The 21,618-nt window shown below is 40.1% G+C and overlaps 2 protein-coding genes across 4 annotated transcripts; both read left to right on the top strand.

Annotated features, from left to right (window-relative positions):
- Positions 1-732: 732 nt before the first annotated feature.
- Positions 733-4,698, top strand: LOC148089605 (uncharacterized). 3 transcript variants are annotated; one of them, XM_087784640.1, is made up of 5 exons: positions 733-881; positions 1,698-2,018; positions 2,086-2,217; positions 2,285-2,415; positions 3,910-4,698. In XM_087784640.1, exons 2-5 carry the CDS (start codon positions 1,706-1,708, stop codon positions 4,282-4,284), a joined length of 951 nt encoding a protein of 316 aa, XP_087640766.1. In that variant the 5' UTR covers positions 733-881; positions 1,698-1,705; the 3' UTR covers positions 4,285-4,698. The 3 variants fall into 3 exon arrangements, with proteins under 3 accessions (XP_087640766.1, XP_087640775.1, XP_087640757.1); XM_087784649.1 differs by lacking the exon at positions 733-881 and adding an exon at positions 1,597-1,632 and having other exon boundaries at positions 4,096-4,698; XM_087784631.1 differs by lacking the exon at positions 733-881 and adding an exon at positions 1,597-1,632.
- Positions 4,699-10,951: 6,253 nt separating this feature from the next.
- Positions 10,952-19,361, top strand: LOC148089604 (uncharacterized). Its single transcript, XM_087784625.1, has 5 exons — positions 10,952-10,983; positions 11,049-11,369; positions 17,001-17,132; positions 17,200-17,330; positions 18,823-19,361. Exons 2-5 carry the CDS (start codon positions 11,057-11,059, stop codon positions 19,195-19,197), a joined length of 951 nt encoding a protein of 316 aa, XP_087640751.1. The 5' UTR covers positions 10,952-10,983; positions 11,049-11,056; the 3' UTR covers positions 19,198-19,361.
- Positions 19,362-21,618: the final 2,257 nt, after the last annotated feature.

Raw genomic sequence — 21,618 nt, 5'->3', positions numbered from 1 at the left:
CTGCTCCACAAGTGACCGCTGATTGGTCGCTACAGTACTGTATTTAAATTCTACTTCAATGTTGATACATTAAAAGTGACCTTGAGCTGTCATTGGTTGACTGGGCGGCAAAGCATGTTGTTGAGAGGGATGGCAGCTCAAAAGCAATGTTAGGTTTTCAAGTTAAAATAAATATTGTTAAATGAAAGTGAAAAATTACATGGTAACTACTTTGCAGATTTCATTTAAAGGTGGGTTTTTTTCCAGAACATCACCCCCGCGATAAACGAGGGAACAAATGGAGTTTTTCTTTTTTTAAATAATAGATGAATCATGAAGGGAAACTGAAAGAAAATACAAGCAACCATTGAATACAAACAGAAATTGTAGTAAAATAAAAGTAAATAGTAAAATATTAAAAGGGCACCCAACTCTCCCGACTTATTCACATGTTGTAAATGTTGAAGTCGGTCATTCTTCTTGATGTTGCTCCATTTTGGAGTTATTACTTGATAAAGTTCTCCCACCTCTGAAATCTCGCAGAAAGAGAATATAATTTGCGAGCCTATTCTGACGTCAGAATAGGGGATAATCCGCCTCCAAAAAGCTCTGATCTGTACCATGTATTATGGTTGTGCCGCCTCGGCTGCTAACAGTTAGCCGCTAACACAAGAGGCTGGTCAGACTCTCCTGCAGGATGGATGACAAAGCCTGTGTTCTGTGTTGCAAGAATGCTCGTCTCTTCTCAGACTCAACCAAAGAAGATGGATTAATGCACCTATGGGATGATTTTTGTTTTCAAACGATACTTTGAGGACTGATGTTTAATCAAAAAGACTGGATTCACCACCGCATGTGAAACAATGTCTTTTCGGAGACTCTACATCAAAATAACACCGAAAGTAAGTGCAATGTAGTCATGTCGGCAAAGTTTGGCCTAGAATTCATATTTAATAACAACAACAATATTTACTAAGCGTTTAACACGACCTGCATGTTCAGCGTGACACAAATCCTCTTTATTTAAACATAGTGAGACTTGTTTCTGCTCTTCTTTGATTTTGTTGAAGCAGCAAACCTTATTTTAATTATTACTTTGTGTATACGCCAGCAAAGTGCTTTATACGATGGAGTTTTTACAGGTGAGTTTGAGATTTCCTGTGGTATAGTTACTTCCACCTTTGACCCCTGAACAATGAGAGCAGAGTGGGTTGGGTTGCTTGGAAGAAGTTTCGTCTGAGCCAAAACTGAAGTTTTAAGTGGTTAGGCGCATTTTCCAATGTAAATATATTTTTTAAATGACAGTTTTACACAAAAAGAAACATACTGATGATTATAATAGAGGTCGTAGAACAATTTAAGAGACACTTAAATCAACACATTAGTTGTCCTTTAATAGCATGTCAACCATCTTCTTCATTTCCCAAAGGAGACCTCCTGAGGGATCAATAAAGTTTTACCTTACCTTACCTTACCTTCTAAGTGAAGTTTTTATAAGTTCAGCCTCTTTCATAAACGAAACTGTGCGGAAGCCATGAATTTAACTGTGGTTTCAACCACATTCATTACCCTCTACGTTCCTCCTGTTGTGTAGTTAGTGTCGTCAGATCTTCAAGATGAACAGGATAACTGTCTTCTATTGTCTGCTCTGTGGTAAATGTTTATCTAATCCTTTTAAAAGTACACTTTTAAAAATGTATATTTTCTGGTTTTGGCAGCTTCATGGATGAAATGTTTTTGCATCACTGTCGTTGGAAGAGAGAGAGAGAGTATATCCATCAACTGCTCTCACAGCTATGCTAAAGGTAACAGCAAATACATCTGCTGGAAGACGTGCGAAGGAAAAGACATACTGGGAAAAGTAGAAGCCGACAGTTCCAACTGGTCGACAGACAGAAGAATTTACTTGAGGGAATCATCTGGATTTTTGAAAGTGACTATCAACAATCTCCGGCTGTCGGACGCTGGGAAGTACTGGTGCGGAGTGGATAGGCCTGGTTTGGATACATACAGGGAGTTGAATCTGGTCGTAGAAAAAGGTACAAGTACGCATCACTCATGAGGCGGATCTGGAATGGGATAATTAATCAAGTGTTGCCTCTCTAGCACCTCTTCAGACCACTGTTGCTCCCACAACAACAACCGTTCTTCTACCTGTAGCTTCGACCACCTGGACTCATGACGACACCACCAACACCACCAACACCACCGAGGTGATGGTACCGACAGAACCAGCAGGTAAAAACTCTTTGGACTCAAAAGAAGTTTTGTGCTCGACTCCAGATGTGTTTCTGTTTCCGCTCAGGGACCGTGATACATGTCGCGTCAGGGGTCGTTGCAGTCGTGGTCTTGGTGCTGCTGCTCGCCTTCTGTGTCCGGAAACAAAGAACCAAACCACAGCCTGTTGATCCGGGCAGAGCAGAGTCAGCAAGCGAGGTAACATGAACACTTCAGAAAGTTCCACTGTATATGAAAAATAAATCGAAATGCATCTTTGGTATAGTTTCAAATTTCCAACACTTTCTTTTTTCTAGCATTTTTTTCAATTAACAAATAAATTCACTGTAAAATTCACTGTGAAATTTAAAAAAAAGTTTACACAGTTAAATGTTAAAAAAAAGAATGTTAACAAAAACTTTTATTAGAATATATTCAGTGTACAAAAAAAAGGTATAAACTGTCTGTGTTAACATCTGGTCAACCAAGAAGAAGCCATCTTTCCTTGTCTTCAGGCTACGCTGCAATGCAAAGGTCACAGGAAGTAGAAGTAGGTCTTAGCACGACACAAATAAAGTCAACAGACTCACCGACTACTTACTGTGACCTTCAAATAACGTCAAAGAATAATCCGACGGCAGTAAACGACTGCTTCTCCATTAACATCTAATTTATTTTTCAACCTAATTCTATTACCACCCTAATCTTACACTGAATTTATTTTCCATCAATTTCATCGTCAACACCGAATATTTTTTTAACATGTTCATTTTGACACTGAATTCAATCATGCATTGAAAACATAAAGTTATGGAAATGTGATGTTTTTTCAAATTAAAAGTCTGCTTTGGATTTTTTTAGAACTCAGTGTTAGAAGTTCATGTTTGAAGTCAGACGACACAAGTCACTGCCGTAGCTTTGAGTCTCAACGTATTCTTTTCACTTCATAACAGACGTTTTGTCATCGTCTGTATGTTTGTCTCCTTAGTCAAAATATTTAAAGTTGAAAAACATGTTTGGATTTCATTTCCAGGAAGTTTAGTCTCATTGATGCAGAAGTGAAGAAGGAGGCGTCATAAACAATGAATAAAGTTCTATCTATCTATATAAGCCTAAGTGTCAGGATGTCTTGCAGACAGGGTAGTGTGTCCAGCGAAATAACCACAAGAGAACTGAAGTTGATCTTTTTATGGTCGCGTTGATTTTCCTCAACTACGGATGGACAGCGATCACTCCTGTTAGCAAGTTCAACAGAGCTAACACAATTAGCCACCGATTGGCTAAAACGGACAGTATAAAATAACACACATGAATTACACAATACACATTACAATATATTTCTCCATGTTAATTAACAGATAGTTAACCTAAAAGATAATAACATTGTTTTACTCAAATAATATATGTAACATTACAAAGCAACAGTGAACAGTTGCGTACGTGCGGATAGACAGCCATCACTGTCCGCAACACAGCGTCATCAGTGAGTGCCGTCGCTTCCAGGGTTAGCCACGCAGGACATAAAGGCCTATAGTGTCACCTAGTGGTGAAACATATTCACATATATTTGAGGATTTCTTGTGAAATAATTGTTTCAATCTATTTAAAACAGAATTGAAAATGATTGTCACCTTAAACCGAGTTCTGAATAAATTCTTGGCGCTTGTAAAACATTGTAAAAAAGTTGGTCTAATGTATTTTTTCTTCCACCAGGGGAATGATTATGACGACGTCGGAGAGATCGTGCAGGAACGTGGAAACATGCGTGAAGTCAAATCCACATATCGTTCAGCCAAACACGATCAATGCAGTTTTCAAAACACCACAAACACATCAGACAAAAACCTCTACATCAACAGTCACAACAGCACAAAGTTGGGGATTATAAAACATCATCAGGAGGTAACTTTGCCGACCATCGCGCCAAGAGTCGCCTCTGAGGGCTTTTATGGGAATATTCCAGCCACAGCCACAACAAGACCAGAACAACAAAGAGGTCCAGACAAAAAGTCCAGATGTCATTCAAAGGAGCGTCATGGTGGGCAGGTCTGGTTCGGCGTGGGTCTGCCTAATTCTAGCATGCAATGAGGTGAATACCTCTGCCAAGGAGGACATGTGATGAACTGAGAAAGGAATGTTGATAATGAACGGATGATAAAGATTCAGCTGCTGTTTCCAAATTACCATCTGGATCCAAAACTAATTTAAAGGTGCATCACTTATACCTTAAATTGTTATTTGTTCAAAATGAAACTCGGGAAATAATTTTAATTCCGGAAGAAAAATCCAAATTCAGTCCATGATTTATTTCAATCTCATCTTTTAATTATTATTATATTATTCTTTTTTACAGTTTATTTTTTGTGTTCATCATGCATTTAAGAATTTAAGTGTAACTGTGTTCTCAGACTTTTCTTATTAAACATGTAAAGATTTTTCATTTTTATAAACTGGTGTTATTTTGTTAATTCTAGTTCATATCATTAAACAATCTCAATGAAGGTCAAGTTCCCGCTCTTTGGTTTGATGTTTCTGTCAAGTATCAATAATTATCTTCCGTCTGTCTGTGTTATGACTTTTTTTCAATTATTCTCTCTTTTGTTCTCTTCCGTTAGATTAGATTATATTAGAGATTTCACACGTTCTCCCGGACAATCGGAATGTACACAGAGACAAGTGTTAGAATAACAACAAAGTCAGAAACCTTTCAGTACCTGCAAGGAGTGTAGGCGCTTCTTACGGCTCGTCCCAAACTACTGATGTTCTCCGCTTCTTGCTGCCTTTTTATTCGAAAGCTCAGAGCATGATACACTTAAATACGAACAGTTTGTTCATTTGTTGCTAGACATGTGTTGTGTAACTTCAATAGTAGTGGTGCAAGTCACATTAATTTTACTTTTGAAACAAGTGAAGTTCTGGTTTCTGTCTATGTCACAGCTAAAGATGGGTCTGCATCGCTCAAACCAAGTTACTGGAAAGAAGGGTTCCCATTTGTTCCATTCAGGCTTGGTGTTACCTTTAGTCATTACTTCTGTCATACAGTTCTGGGGAACATGTTTAAATGGCACAATTCTTAACAGGGGTCTAGGACCCATCCACACAATTCATGATTGATTCATTATTTTTTCCTGTTTCCATAGCTAACTTAACCCAATTCTTGACATTTGTAATAGAGCATTTGATTTAACCAAAGGGCCAGTTTTTCTCTCGTCTTGGTTGTTCTTGCAGGTCATGTGGGCTTGGTATGCTCTTTCTAACCGACCTTTTTACCGTCTGTGATGACCCTTGTGGCAGGTGTTTCCCACCATGCCCATGGTGCTCCAATGACGAAAGTGGTTAGGAACAGGGTGGCGAGTATGGGGTGTAGAAAAAGGTGGAAAAATCATTGTTGCAGTGCCCAGGGTAGTCAGAGGTTACTAGCACTTAAAAACCCTGTCAGAACACTGTTGTTGTCTCAGCTCAGTAGTGTGAAGTCCTGCGTCTTATTGTTACTTGGATGAGTTGTGGTCTGCAGGCTCAGGTCTCGGAGAGTCAAGATATCGAAGTTTGCATCGGGAAAGGTGACTCCACGGGATTTTTCCTTCCACGTTTAGAGCCGTAGGGGTGGTGAGGAGAACACGGAAGGACCCTTCCCAGCAATCACTGTTCCACGCCTTTGTCTTGATGACCTTGATGAAGACCTGGTCACCGATGTGCACTGTCAATCACTTCATTGACAAAATGTGATCCATTGTCACTTCTGATGATCTGATGAATGAATTATGTGTTTACAAAATGCCTTGGCTACTGTGAGTGCATCTGGTTTAGCCTTTGGAAAGATCTCATAACTTAGAGAAGGCGTCTATAAGTACTAGACAATATTCAACACCTTTCTATTTAGATAACTGAATAAAATGTAGGTTAATGGAAAAGTTGTGTCAGGGAATGAGCCACGTTTTGGTCTCAATTGTCCTTGGAAGTTATTTCTGATGCAGAATACTCCTTACAAAAATGTTGCGAGAAGGAATTAACCTTTGCGTGTTATAAATCCTATTTATCTGGACTACAATCCCTCCTGTTGAGAGAAGGGTCAACCCATAAATCAAAACTGCAGCACATTTAAACAATTTTGGAAACCACGTTTTTTCTTCGGGGCCTATCTATAACTTCTTTACAAGTTTGGCTCCTTTCTTTCTTGGTTCACTGTTCTACCTTGTTTGGTTGAGGTATGTCCCAAATATCTGACTTCCAAAGTGGTAACTTGTTTTCACTTACTTTTTTACCCATTTTATGCAAATACTCAAGGAGTTGGAGAGTGTTTTTTTGCATTTGTCTTGATTTTCATTTAATTTTGACTTCCTTCCTTTTGGAATAAAGTTACTGAGACACGACTGAATGTTTTGACCGAAAATGGTTGGACTTGCAGTGTACTCTTGTGGTAATCTTGTAAAAGTTTTTCTCCTTTGTAAGTAAAAGCAAACAATTGACTTTCTTTTTATAAAGGAATGGACCAAAATGCATTGCTTAAATCTATGACAGTAAAATACTGTCCTTTTTGGATTTTATCGAGTGGAGAAACGTGTGATTTGGCGCCCTCTGCTGTAATGTAGCATTTACTGCTCGCAAATCTTGTACCAGACACCAAAATGTAGACGGACTTGCTTTCTGTAATTGAAAAATAGGAGTATTACAAGGAGATTCTGGATCTGGACCTACGTGATGATTATGATAGTCATGGGCATTTCATCTGGACTCATCGCTTCGTATGGCTCTAATGCTAACCAGGGCCGGGTCTAGGCAGGGGCAAGAGGGGGCCTGGCCCCCTCAAATAAATGTTGTGCCCCCTCAAACCAGGGCCGGGTCTAGGCAGGGGCAAGAGGGGGCCTGGCACAATGCCCCCTCAAGATTTGTGGCTGCCCCCTCATACATGCCTGTCTAGACCCGGCCCTGATGCTAACTCCTTAGCAGTGTCCAATGTGTTCTGACACTCCTCTTGGGTTCCCATAAGGAAAATCCAGACTCCACCATTAGGTGTGGCTCTCTTCTGATTCCACAATTAAGGTATCAGAAATGGTACCTCTTTGTGGGTGATATTTCACCACTCCTAGTGTTCCTACCGTGTATAAGAAGGGCCGAAGTCGCCTCCACCTCCTGGGGAGACTGAGGTCCTTCGGAGTGTGCAGACCACTTTTAAGGACCTTTTATGACTCTGTGGTAGCCTCTGCTATCCACTACGCTGTGGTCTGCTGGGGAGCAGGCAGCACGGACCGGGACAGGAAGAGACTGAACAGGCTGGTCACGAGGGCCGGCTCTGTCCTGGGCCGCTCGCTGGACTCGGTGGAGGAGGTGGGAGAGAGGAGGACACTTTCCAGACTATCCTCCATCAGGGACAACGCTCTTCACCCACTGCACCTGACCGTGGAGGAGCTGGCCAGCTCCTTCAGTGGCTCAGGCACCCCCAGTGTAGGACGGAGCGTTATAGAAGGTCCTTCATCCCAACTTGTGTCAGGATATTTAACTCTCTACTTTAAATATCCTGATGCTAATCCGTAGTGTGTTTTTCTTCTCGTGTGCTTTTTATTTTATTTTCTTCCGTTTTTTATTTCTATTTTATTTTATTTTTATTCTATTTTATTTTGTTAATAGTGTCAAATTTCTAATTTTTTAAATAATTTGTATATTCTTAAGATCGTTTTTATTTTGTATTATCTCTTTTATTATTTCTTTTTTCTTTGCACTTTATTTTTTCAACTGCGCTGTTGTGAAAGTGTGTTTCCCCTCTGGGGATGAATAAAGCTTTTCTATCTAACAGTTAGTCCTAGCTCAAGCATCAAGTCTCTGTCCAAACGATTGTGTGGACATTCAGGAGACATAATAACTTTTGCAGTAATCAAATCAATATCTTGTTATAACTTAACAGTCAGTCTTTCACTGATTGGACTGATTTTTACAATTCCATTTGCAGACATTACTCTTGTGGTTTTTTTCTCCTGCTGTAGTGTAATTGATGTCTCTGATTACTGTTCGTTCCGTTACAGTATCTACTAAAAATAGCATGTGACGACCATTAATTAGTAGTACAATTTATGGTTACAGTTTGAAATCTGTTTCATTTGACAGTAAAAAAAAATGTCATGCTTCGTTTCAGTTATTGTTTTAAATTTCTGAAACATAGTAATTTATTTCTTCTGTCTCTTCTGACCTTTACTTTGTCTTTTCTCTATTTACTTTCTCTAGTCATGCTTCTTCCTCATCATCATCCGGTCCTGGCTTTCTTCTGCTTTTTTGTAACATTCACGATCCATGTGACCTTTTCAGTTATTGACTGTCATTTTCTTTCTTCTTTCTTTCTTTCTTTCTTACTTTCTTTCTGCTTCTCCTCTTTTCCTTTTTCTCTGGCCTCTTATCTTCTGCGCATTGTTCAGAGAAAACTTGCTTTTTCCTGTCTCAATTACCTAAGTTTCAGTTCCCTCTTCATTCAAATGCACTTGTAAATAAGTAAGTAATTGATATTAATAGAGTGCTTTTTTAGACCAGGGTCACAAAGCGCTTAAAGAATAAAAAAAAAAAATACTACAAAAATATATACTAAAAAGATCAAGATAACACTAAGGGCATCCTGCTTCTTCTTTTCTCTGATTAATTTGTTAGCGTGAATTGTTAAATCATGAATTCTTCTAATGACACTGTTGGCAAGTTCACATAGTTTTTTCTGATCCAATGTTTAACTGGCTCTTTTAAACCACTTAAAATGGCTGCTTTTAACTGTTGGTTGAAGGCACCGTTCACGTCATTATTTTCAGGGATCCCACTGTTGTCTTTAAAGACTTTGTACATTCTACTGCAGAATTGTACGACAGTTTCACCTTCTTTCTGGGTAGGTTTTGTTCAAAATATGATGGCTCGTCCGAAACCACTTACGTTCTCCGCTCCTTGCTGCCTTTTTATTTCATAGCTCAGATCATGACACACTTAAATATAAACAGCTTGTTCTTTTTGTTGCTTGCCAGAAACGGTTTTCTGTATGAGTCAGTGGAAGTGGTTATAACCGCTTGCATGGGAGACAAGCTTTATGTGAGCTGCAGTAGTCATGATTATATATTTATTGTGATAAGACTATAAAAGCAACATAAATTCTTAAACACTAAACGCCAACACAACCACAGAATTCAGTGGGAGGCACCGCCCCACCTTACTTAAGGTGCCAAGAAAACAATTAACTACCATGATGCCATTCTGCTCCACAAGTGACCGCTGATTGGTCGCTACAGTACTGTAATTAAATTCTACTTCAATGTTGATACATTAAAAGTGACCTTGAGCTGTCATTGGTTGACTGGGCGGCAAAGCATGTTGTTGAGAGGGATGGCAGCTCAAAAGCAATGTTTGGTTTTCAAGTTAAAATAAATATTGTTAAATGAAAGTGAAAAATTACATGGTAACTACTTTGCAGATTTCATTTAAAGGTGGTTTTTTTCCAGAACATCACCCCCGCGATAAACGAGGGAACAAATGGAGTTTTTCTTTTTTTAAATAATAGATGAATCATGAAGGGAAACTGAAAGAAAATACAAGCAACCATTGAATACAAACAGAAATTGTAGTAAAATAAAAGTAAATAGTAAAATATTAAAAGGGCACCCAACTCTCCCGACTTATTTACATGTTGTAAATGTTGAAGTCGGTCATTCTTCTTGATGTTGCTCCATTTTGGAGTTATTACTTGATAAAGTTCTCCCACGTCTGAAATCTCGCAGAAAGAGAATATCATTTGCGAGCCTATTCTGACGTCAGAATAGGGGATAATCCGCCTCCAAAAAGCTCTGATCTGTACCATGTATTATGGTTGTGCCGCCTCGGCTGCTAACAGTTAGCCGCTAACACAAGAGGCTGGTCAGACTCTCCTGCAGGATGGATGACAAAGCCTGTGTTCTGTGTTGCAAGAATGCTCGTCTCTTCTCAGACTCAACCAAAGAAGATGGATTAATGCACCTATGGGATGATTTTTGTTTTCAAACGATACTTTGAGGACTGATGTTTAATCAAAAAGACTGGATTCACCACCGCATGTGAAACAATGTCTTTTCGGAGACTCTACATCAAAATAACACCGAAAGTAAGTGCAATGTAGTCATGTCGGCAAAGTTTGGCCTAGAATTCATATTTAATAACAACAACAATATTTACTAAGCGTTTAACACGACCTGCATGTTCAGCGTGACACAAATCCTCTTTATTTAAACATAGTGAGACTTGTTTCTGCTCTTCTTTGATTTTGTTGAAGCAGCAAACCTTATTTTAATTATTACTTTGTGTATACGCCAGCAAAGTGCTTTATACGATGGAGTTTTACAGGTGAGTTTGAGATTTCCTGTGGTATAGTTACTTCCACCTTTGACCCCTGAACAATGAGAGCAGAGTGGGTTGGGTTGTTTGGAAGAAGTTTCGTCTGAGCCAAAACAGACGTTTTAAGTGGTTAGGCGCATTTTCCAATGTAAATATATTTTTAAAATGACAGTTTTACGCAAAAAGAAACATACTGATGATTATAATAGAGGTCGTAGAACAATTTAAGAGACACTTAAATCAACACATTAGTTGTCCTTTAATAGCATGTCAACCATCTTCTTCTTCTAAGTGAAGTTTTTATAAGTTCAGCCTCTTTCATAAACGAAACTGTGCGGAAGCCATGACTTTGACTATGGTTTCAACCACATTCATTGCCCTCTACGTTCTTCCTGTTGTGTAGTTAGTGTCGTCAGATCTTCAAGATGAACAGGATAACTGTCTTCTATTGTCTGCTCTGTGGTAAATGTTTATCTAATCCTTTTAAAAGTACACTTTTAAAAATGTATCTTTTCTGGTTTTGGCAGCTTCATGGATGAAATGTTTTTGCATCACTGTCGTTGGAAGAGAGAGAGAGAGTATATCCATCAACTGCTCTCACAGCTATGCTAAAGGTTACAGCAAATACATCTGCAGGAAGACGTGCGAAGGAAAAGACATACTGGGAAAAGTAAAAGCCGACAGTTCCAACTGGTCGAGAGATGGAAGAATTTACTTGTGGGAATCATCTGGATTTTTGAATGTGACTATCAACAATCTCCGGCTGTCAGACGCTGGGAAGTACTGGTGCGGAGTGGAAAGGCCTGTTTTGGATTCATACAAGGAGGTGAATCTGGTCGTAGAAGAAGGTACAAGTACGCTTCACTCATGAGGCGGATCTGGGATCAGATGATTAATCAAGTGTTGCCTCTCTAGCAGCTCTTCAGACCACTGTTGCTCCCACAACAACAACCGTTCTTCTACCTGTAGCTTCGACCACCTGGACTCATGACGACACCACCAACACTTGTGACTCAAAAGAAGTTTTGTGCTCGACTCCGATTGTGTTTCTGTTTCCGCTCAGGGACCGTGATACATGTCGCGTCAGGGGTCGTTGCAGTCGTGGTCTTGGTGCTGCTGCTTGTGTTTATCATACATTTTTAAAATATAAGTGAAACTGTGTTTTCAGACTTTTCTAATTAAACATGTAAAGATTTTTCATTTTTATAAACTGGTGTTATATTGTTAATTTTAGTTGTTATCATTAAACAATCTCAACTCAACTCAACTTTATTTATAAAGCGCTTTAAAAACAACAACAGTCGTTACAAAGTGCTGTACAGTGACAAAAGAAAGCATAGTTAAAACACACAAAGGTAAAAACAATATCAAATAAAACAAATAAAAAGCACTTTAAGAGTCAGAGTCTCATGCTGTGTTAAAAGCCAGGGAAAAAAAGTGTGTTTTAAGACGAGATTTAAAAATGGACAGTGAGGAGGACTCACTAACACTCATGAGGAGGTTGTTCCAGAGTTGGGGCGCAGCAACAGAGAAAGCTCTGTCCCCTCTGAGCTTTCTCTTGGACCTCGGCACTGCCAGGAGCAGTCGATCAGCCGACCTGAGGCAGCGTGCAGGAGCATGATGGTGGAGCAGCTCCGAGAGGTATGACGGGGCGAGGCCATTTAAAGATTTAAAAACAAATAAAATAATCTTAAAATGAACTCTAAAGTGCACAGGCAGCCAGTGGAGGGAGGCCAGGATGGGAGTAATGTGGTCCCTCTTGCGTGTCCCAGTTAATAGCCGAGCCGTCGCATTTTGCACCAGCTGGAGACGTGCAAGGGACGACTGGCCGACTCCAAAATAAAGTGCATTACAGTAATCCAGCCGGGTTGTGACAAAGGCATGGATTACTGTCTCAAAGTGCTCTCGTGCTAAAAAGTGCTTTACCTTTGCCAGCCACCTCAGGTGAAAAAAGCTGGACTTCACAACTGCTCCTACCTGCTTGTCCAATTTAAAATCACTGTCCATCTTAAAAACCCAAGTTAGAAACAATAGGCTTCATTAAATGGGCCAAGGGGCCGTGGTCAGCTGATAGGGGGTTAACAGAGCCATGGGGCCCAAAAACCATGACTTCGGTTTTCTTCTCATTAAAATGTAAAAAGTTGAGGGCCATCCAGTCTTTAATGTCCTCAAGACACAGCAAGAGGGGTTGGAGCGAGAACGCCTGACCCTTCTTAAGAGGCACATATATTTGTGTGTCATCGGCATAGAAATGAAATGCGATTCCATGCTTTCGCAGGATGGAACCTAAGGGTAAAATGTAAAGGGAAAATTGCAGGGGCCCTAAAACTGACCCCTGAGGGACCCATGTGACAGTGGAGTGGAACAGGACTTGGCAGAACCTATGCTCACACTCATGGTTCTGTCGGTGAGATAAGACCTGAACCACTCCAATGCACTACAACAAACACCCACTGTGTCCCGGAGGCGTGCAATTAAAATATTGTGGTCCACTGTGTCAAAAGCAGCCGTTAGGTCCAACAATACAAGGATGACATGTTCCCCAGCGTCATTTGCCATAAAGATATCATTATAAACCCTTAATAATGCAGATTCAGTGCTGTGCTGCGTTTTAAAACCTGATTGGAAGACTTCCATTATGTCATTGTTCTTTAAAAACTTCTCTAGCTTTTTCTAGCACTTTAGCTAAGAAGGGAAGCTTTGAAATGGGCCTGAAATTTGCCAGTTCAGTTATATCTAGACCAGTTTTCTTCAGCAGTGGTTGGATGACAGCATGCTTTAACCTCTGCGGGACAACACTGGAACACAAACTGCTATTATTATGGCCAACACCGACTGACCTAAATTCAGCAAAATTGTCTTAAAAAAGTGAGGAGGTACAGCATCATCCAGGAACCGGAAGGCTTGCTGTGGCCAACCAGGTCATTTAAAACCTCTATAGTCACAGGTTGAAAAATGTCAGACTAGGAGAAGGGACAGAGGGGTCAGAGTCAGGTGGCGAGATAAAGGTCAAGTTCTTGCTCTTTTGTTTGATGTTTCTGTCAAGTATCAATCATTTTGTTCCGTCTGTCTGTGTTGTAACTTTTTTCAATTATTCTCTCTTTTGTTCTCTTCCGTTAGATTAGATTAGATTAGAAATTTCACACGTGCAGCAGAACAAAAACATTTTACAAGGACAAAAGACAGAACACCAAAGATAACAGACATGAACGAAAGCAAGAACAACATCAGCCACACACATCACTGAAACACAGCCCAGTAACACCATAATCAAAGTGGTACGAAGCCTGACAGTAAAAAAGTGCATTATGCTGAGAAATTATTGCACAGGAATGGACTATTCCCTGAATAGCTGAACCGGAAGAGGAGGAAGTTAAGTATTTTTGAGTTTAAGCAGGTTGTTGTAGAGTCTGACTGCGGTTGGGATGAATGACCTGCGGAAGCGTTTCTTTTTGCACGTGGGGTGCAAGAGTCTGTGACTGAAGGAGCTGCTCAAAGAATGGAGCTATTTTACGTTTAAATACACATTTTGTAATTTATACTGTACATTTTGACATTTATTTATACATTTATACAATTTGTCTTCTATTTATTTAGGTATTTATACATTTTGACATTTTCTTGTCCGTATGTAAATTAAGTGGGCGGGTCGAACATCAGTCTAAGGCACTGATTGGTTAAACAGGCGAAACAAACTAAAGCAATCGATGTCGATCTCATAACTATCACTTGTTCAGCAACTGGCCTAAAGCATCGATGCTGCACGAAGAGAGGAAGAATGTTTTCTGAAATCTTAGCAAACAAACTTGATAAGTTGTGTCCCGGACAATCGGAATGTACACAGAGACAAGTGCTAGAATAACAATATAGTCAGAAACCTTTCAGTACCAGCAAGGAGTGGAGGCGCTTCTTACGGTTCGTCCCAAACTACTGATGTTCTCCGCTTCTTGCTGCCTTTTTATTCGAAAGCTCAGACCATGATACACTTAAATACGAACAGTTTGCTAATTTGTTGCTGGACATGTGTTGTGTAACTTCAATAGTAAGGTAAGGTAAGGTAGAACTTTATTGATCCCTCAGGAGGTCTCCTTCGCGAAAATGTTTTTATCCAATAGCCACAACAAATACAGCAATTTTTAATAAAAAAAAAAATCAAAATAAAATAAGAACAAGAACAAAGAGAAATAAAGAGAAAGAACAAGATGATACAATCTAAGTCTAAAGATAAAGATAAAGAACATAGATTGAAGAAAAATAAAAAAGACAAAGACTAACATTGAACAGAACATCCAGTTACTTTCATTCCACTCCTGCCCCCAAACTCAGAATTGTACAATTTAATAGCCTGAGGAATGAATGAGTCCTTGAGTCTATTTGTTTTGCACCTGGGTAGGATCATTCGTGCTGCATCTGCTTCTCTGCTGATGACAGTGGTCAGAGGATGATGTCATCATCCATGATGGACAGTAGTTTGTTCAATGATCTCCTCTCAGCAACTGTCACCAGTGAGTCCAGCTTCATGCCAACCACAGAACCAGCCCTCCTGATCAACCTGTCCAACCTGTTGACACTCCTCTTGGACACATTCCCACCCCAACACACCACAACATAAAACAGGACACTGGCCACCACAGACTGGTAGAACATGCAGAGGAGCTTCTTGCAGATGTTAGAAGATCGACGCCTCCTCAGAAAGTACAGTCTACTCTGAATTTCTTATACACATGGTCTGTGTTGCAGGACCAGTTTACTGTCCAGCCACACACCGAGGTACCTATAGTTATCAACTATCTCCACCTCGTCGCCTCTGATGGACACTGGACGTGGCTTTGTCCTGGACCTCCCGAAGTCCAAGACCAGCTCCTTGGTCTTTGGGTGGTGTTCAGCTGCAAGTGGTTCCTCTCACTCCAGTCCACAAAGTCACGTATTAGACTCCTATACTCGTCTTCTCTGTTGTCCCTGATGCAACCAACAATGGCAGTGTCGTCAGCATACTTCTGGACAAGACTCAGCTCTGAGTTGTAGCAGAAGTCTGCAGTGTAGATGGTGAAGAGGAGAGGGGCCAGTATCCAGGAGACCAGACCAGGATCCACATGCATCTGTGTCAATTTGCCCTGCAGCAGAGTGGGCTGGATGGTGTTGAAGGCACTAGAAAAGTTCAGGAACAGGATCCTCACTGAACCAATTCCTTTATCCAGGTGGGAGTAGGTCCGATGCAGGAGGTGAAGGATGGCATCTTCCACACCAACTGCTGGCCGGTATGCAAACTGCAGGGGGTCTTGCGCATGCTGGACTTGTGGCCTGAGATGTTTGAGGACCAGCCGCTCCAGTGTCTTCATCAGCTTCGAAGTCAGTGCCAACGGTCTGTAATCGTTCAGTTCACTCGGTCGGATCTTTTTCGGGACTGGAACGATACAGGAAGTCTTCCACACAGTTGATACTTTCCCCAGCCGTAGACTGAGGTTGAAGACATGCTGGAGTGGCTCAGCTAGTTCAGCAGCGTAAATTCTATTTAAATTCTACGTCAATGTTGCGGCAAAGCATGATGTTGAGGGGGATGGCAGCTCAAAAGTAATGTTAGTAGCTCAAATTAAAATACATATTTTTAAATGACACAAGTAAAAAATTATATGATTACTATTTCGCAGATTTATTTTTAAAGGTGGGTTTTTTTCCAACAACATCATCCCGTGTGAAACGATGGAACAAATGGAGTTTCTCTCTTTTAAAATAATGGATAAATCATGAAGGGAAACTGAAAATACAAGAAACCATGGAACACAAACAGAAATTGTAGTAAAATAAAAGTAAAAAGTAAAATATTAAATAGCATGTCAACCATCTTCTTCTTCTAAGTGAAGTTTTTATAAGTTCAGCCTCTTTCATAAACAACACTGTGCGGAAGCCATGACTTTGACTGTGGTTTCAATTACATTCATTACCCTCGTGGTTATTCATGTTGTGTAGTTAGTGTCGTCAGATCTTCAAGATGAACAGGATAACTGTCTTCTATTGTCTGCTCTGTGGTAAATGTTTATCTCATCTTTTTAAAAGTACACTTTTAAAAATGTATCTTTTCTGGTTTTGGCAGCTTCATGGATGAAATGTTTTTGCATCACTGTCGTTGGAAGAGAGAGAGAGAGTATATCCATCAACTGCTCTCACAGCTATGCTAAAGGTAACAGCAAATACATCTGCAGGAAGTCGTGCACAGGAAAAGACATACTGGGAACAGTAAAAGCCAACAGATCCAACTGGTCGAGAGATAGAAGAATTTACTTGAGGGAATCATCTGGATTTTTGAAAGTGACTTTCTTGAATCTCCGGCTGTCGGACACTGGGACGTACTTGTGCGGAGTGGAAAGGACTGGTTTTGATACATACATATATGTGAATCTGGTCGTAGAAAAAGGTACAAGTACGCATCACACATGAAGCGGATCTGGAATGGGATAATTAATCAAGTGTTGCCTCTCTAGCACCTCTTCAGACCACTGTTGCTCCCACAACAACAACCGTTCTTCTACCTGTAGCTTCGACCACCTGGACTCATGACGACAACACCAACACCACCAACACCACCGAGGTGATGGTACCGACAGAACCAGCCGGTAAAAACTCTTTGGACTCAAAAGAAGTTTTGTGCTCGACTCCAGATGTGTTTCTGTTTCCGCTCAGGGACCGTGATACATGTCGCGTCAGGGGTCGTTGCAGTCGTGGTCTTGGTGCTGCTGCTCGCCTTCTGTGTCCGGAAACAAAGAACCAAACCACAGCCTGTTGATCCGGGCAGAGCAGAGTCAGCAAGCGAGGTAACATGAACACTTCAGAAAGTTCCACTGTATATGAAAAATAAATCGAAATGCATCTTTGGTATAGTTTCAAATTTCCAACACTTTCTTTCTAGCATTTTTTTCAATTAACAAATAAATTCACTGTAAAATTCAACGTGAAATTTAAAAAAAGTTTACACAGTTAAATGTTAAAAAAAAGAATGTTAACAAAAACTTTTATTAGAATATATTCAGTGTAAAAAAAAAAAGGTATAAACTGTCTGTGTTAACATCTGGTCAACCAAGAAGAAGCCATCTTTCCTTGTCTTCAGGCTACGCTGCAATGCAAAGGTCACAGGAAGTAGAAGTAGGTCTTAGCACGACACAAATAAAGTCAACAGACTCACCGACTACTTACTGTGACCTTCAAATGACGTCAAAGAATAATCCGACGGCAGTAAACGACTGCTTCTCCATTAACATCTAATTTATTTTTCAACCTAATTCTATTACCACCCTAATCTTACACTGAATTTATTTTCCATCAATTTCATCGTCAACACCGAATATTTTTTTAACATGTTCATTTTGACACTGAATTCAATCATGCATTGAAACCATAAAGTTATGGAAATGTGATGTTTTTTCAAATTAAAAGTCTGCTTTGGATTTTGTTAGAACTCAGTGTTAGAAGTTCATGTTTGAAGTCAGACGACACAATTTCACTGCCGTAGCTTCGAGTCTCAACGTATTCTTTTCACTTCATAACAGACGTTTTGTCATCGTCTGTATGTTTGTCTCCTTAGTCAAAATATTTAAAGTTGAAAAACATGTTTGGATTTCATTTCCAGGAAGTTTAGTCTCATTGATGCAGAAGTGAAGAAGGAGGCGTCATAAACAATGAATAAAGTTCTATCTATCTATATAAGCCTAAGTGTCAGGATGTCTTGCAGACAGGGTAGTGTGTCCAGCGAAATAACCACAAGAGAACTGAAGTTGATCTTTTTATGGTCGCGTTGATTTTCCTCAACTACGGATGGACAGCGATCACTCCTGTTAGCAAGTTCAACAGAGCTAACAGAATTAGCCACCGATTGGCTAAAACGGACAGTATAAAATAACACACATGAATTACACAATACACATTACAATATATTTCTCCATGTTAATTAACAGATAGTTAACCTAAAAGATAACAACATTGTTTTAATCAAATAATATATGTAACATTACAAAGCAACAGTGAACAGTTGCGTACGTGCGGATAGACAGCCATCACTGTCCGCAACACAGCGTCATCAGTGAGTGCCGTCGCTTCCAGGGTTAGCCACGCAGGACATAAAGGCCTATAGTGTCACCTAGTGGTGAAACATATTCACATATATTTGAGGATTTCTTGTGAAATAATTGTTTCAATCTATTTAAAACAGAATGGAAAATGATTGTCACCTTAAACCGAGTTCTGAATAAATTCTTGGCGCTTGTAAAACATTGTAAAAAAGTTGGTCTAATGTATTTTTTCTTCCACCAGGGGAATGATTATGACGACGTCGGAGAGATCGTGCAGGAACGTGGAAACATGCGTGAAGTCAAATCCACATATCGTTCAGCCAAACACGATCAATGCAGTTTTCAAAACACCACAAACACATCAGACAAAAACCTCTACATCAACAGTCACAACAGCACAAAGTTGGGGATTATAAAACATCATCAGGAGGTAACTTTGCCGACCATCGCGCCAAGAGTCGCCTCTGAGGGCTTTTATGGGAATATTTCACCCACAGCCACAACAAGATCAGAACAACAAAGTGGTCCAAACAAAAAGTCCAGATGTCATTCAAAGGAGCGTCATGGTGGGCAGGTCTGGTTCGGCGTGGGTCTGCCTAATTCTAGCATGCAATGAGGTGAATACCTCTGCCAAGGAGGACATGTGATGAACTGAGAAAGGAATGTTGATAATGAACGGATGATAAAGATTCAGCTGCTGTTTCCAAATTACCATCTGGATCCAAAACTAATTTAAAGGTGCATCACTTATACCTTAAATTGTTATTTGTTCAAAATGAAACTCGGGAAATAATATTAATTACGGAAGAAAAATCCAAATACAGTCCATGATTTATTTCAATCTCATCTTTTAATTATTATTCTTTTTTACAGTTTATTTTTTGTGTTTATCATACATTTTTACAATATAAGTCAAACTGTGTTTTCAGACTTTTCTAATTAAACATGTAAAGATTTTTCATTTTAATAAACTGGTGTTATTTTGTTAATTTTAGTTGTTATCATTAAACAATCTCAACTCAACTGAACTTTATTTATAAAGCGTTTTAAAAACAACAACAGTCGTTACAAAGTGCTGTACAGTGACAAAAGAAAGCATAGTTAAAACACACAAAGGTAAAAACAATATCAAATAAAACAAATAAAAAGCACTTTAAACAGCTCAGAGTCTCATGCTGTGTTAAAAGCCAGGGAATAAAAGTGTGTTTTAAGACGAGATTTAAAAATGGACAGTGAGGAGGACTCACTAACACTCATGAGGAGGTTGTTCCAGAGTTGGGGCGCAGCAACAGAGAAAGCTCTGTCCCCTCTGAGCTTTCTCTTGGACCTCGGCACTGCCAGGAGCAGTCGATCAGCCGACCTGAGGCAGCGTGCAGGAGCATGATGGTGGAGCAGCTCCGAGAGGTGTGACGGGGCGAGGCCATTTAAAGATTTAAAAACAAATAAAAGAATCTTAAAATGAACTCTAAAGTGCACAGGCAGCCAGTGGAGGGAGGCCAGGATGGGAGTAATGTGGTCCCTCTTGCGTGTCCCAGTTAATAGCCGAGCCGTCGCATTTTGCACCAGCTGGAGACGTGCAAGGGACGACTGGCCGACTCCAAAATAAAGTGCATTACAGTAATCCAGCCGGGTTGTGACAAAGGCATGGATTACTGTCTCAAAGTGCTCTCGTGCTAAAAAGTGCTTTACCTTTGCCAGCCGCCTCAGGTGAAAAAAGCTGGACTTCACAACTGCTCCTACCTGCTTGTCCAATTTAAAATCACTGTCCATCTTAAAAACCCAAGTTAGAAACAATAGGCTTATTAAAATGGGCCAAGGGGCCGTGGTCAGCCGATAGGGGGTTAACAGAGCCATGGGGCCCAAAAACCATGACTTCGGTTTTCTTCTCATTAAAATGTAAAAAGTTGAGGGCCATCCAGTCTTTAATGTCCTCAAGACACAGCAAGAGGGGTTGGAGCGAGAACGCCTGACCCTTCTTAAGAGGCACATATATTTGTGTGTCATCGGCATAGAAATGAAATGCGATTCCATGCTTTCGCAGGATGGAACCTAAGGGTAAAATGTAAAGGGAAAATTGCAGGGGCCCTAAAACTGACCCCTGAGGGACCCATCTGACAGTGGAGTGGAACAGGACTTGGCAGAACCTATGCTCACACTCATGGTTCTGTCGGTGAGATAAGACCTGAACCACTCCAATGCACTACAACAAACACCCACTGTGTCCCGGAGGCGTGCAATTAAAATATTGTGGTCCACTGTGTCAAAAGCAGCCGTTAGGTCCAACAATACAAGGATGACATGTTCCCCAGCGTCATTTGCCATAAAGATATCATTATAAACCCTTAATAATGCAGATTCAGTGCTGTGCTGCGTTTTAAAACCTGATTGGAAGACTTCCATTATGTCATTGTTCTTTAAAAACTTCTCTAGCTTTTTCTAGCACTTTAGCTAAGAAGCTTTGAAATGGGCCTGAAATTTGCCAGTTCAGTTATATCTAGACCAGTTTTCTTCAGCAGTGGTTGGATGACAGCATGCTTTAACCTCTGCGGGACAACACTGGAACACAAACTGCTATTATTATGGCCAACACCGACTGACCTAAATTCGGCAAAATTGTCTTAAAAAAGTGAGGAGGTACAGCATCATCCAGGAACCGGAAGGCTTGCTGTGGCCAACCAGGTCATTTAAAACCTCTATAGTCACAGGTTGAAAAATGTCAGACTAGGAGAAGGGACAGAGGGGTCAGAGTCAGGTGGCGAGATAAAGGTCAAGTTCTTGCTCTTTTGTTTGATGTTTCTGTCAAGTATCAATCATTTTGTTCCGTCTGTCTGTGTTGTAACTTTTTTCAATTATTCTCTCTTTTGTTCTCTTCTGTTAGATTAGATTAGATTAGAAATTTCACACGTGCAGCAGAACAAAAACATTTTACAAGGACAAAAGACAGAACACCAAAGATAACAGACATGAACGAAAGCAAGAACAACATCAGCCACACACATCACTGAAACACAGCCCAGTAACACCATAATCAAAGTGG

Source organism: Callionymus lyra, chromosome 1, assembly GCF_982586985.1.
Source record: "Callionymus lyra chromosome 1, fCalLyr1.hap1.1, whole genome shotgun sequence".
NCBI classification, from domain to species: Eukaryota; Metazoa; Chordata; class Actinopteri; order Syngnathiformes; family Callionymidae; genus Callionymus; species Callionymus lyra.
The sequence above is the reverse complement of the archived record's forward strand: the minus strand, read 5'-3'. Positions and strand labels throughout refer to the sequence as shown.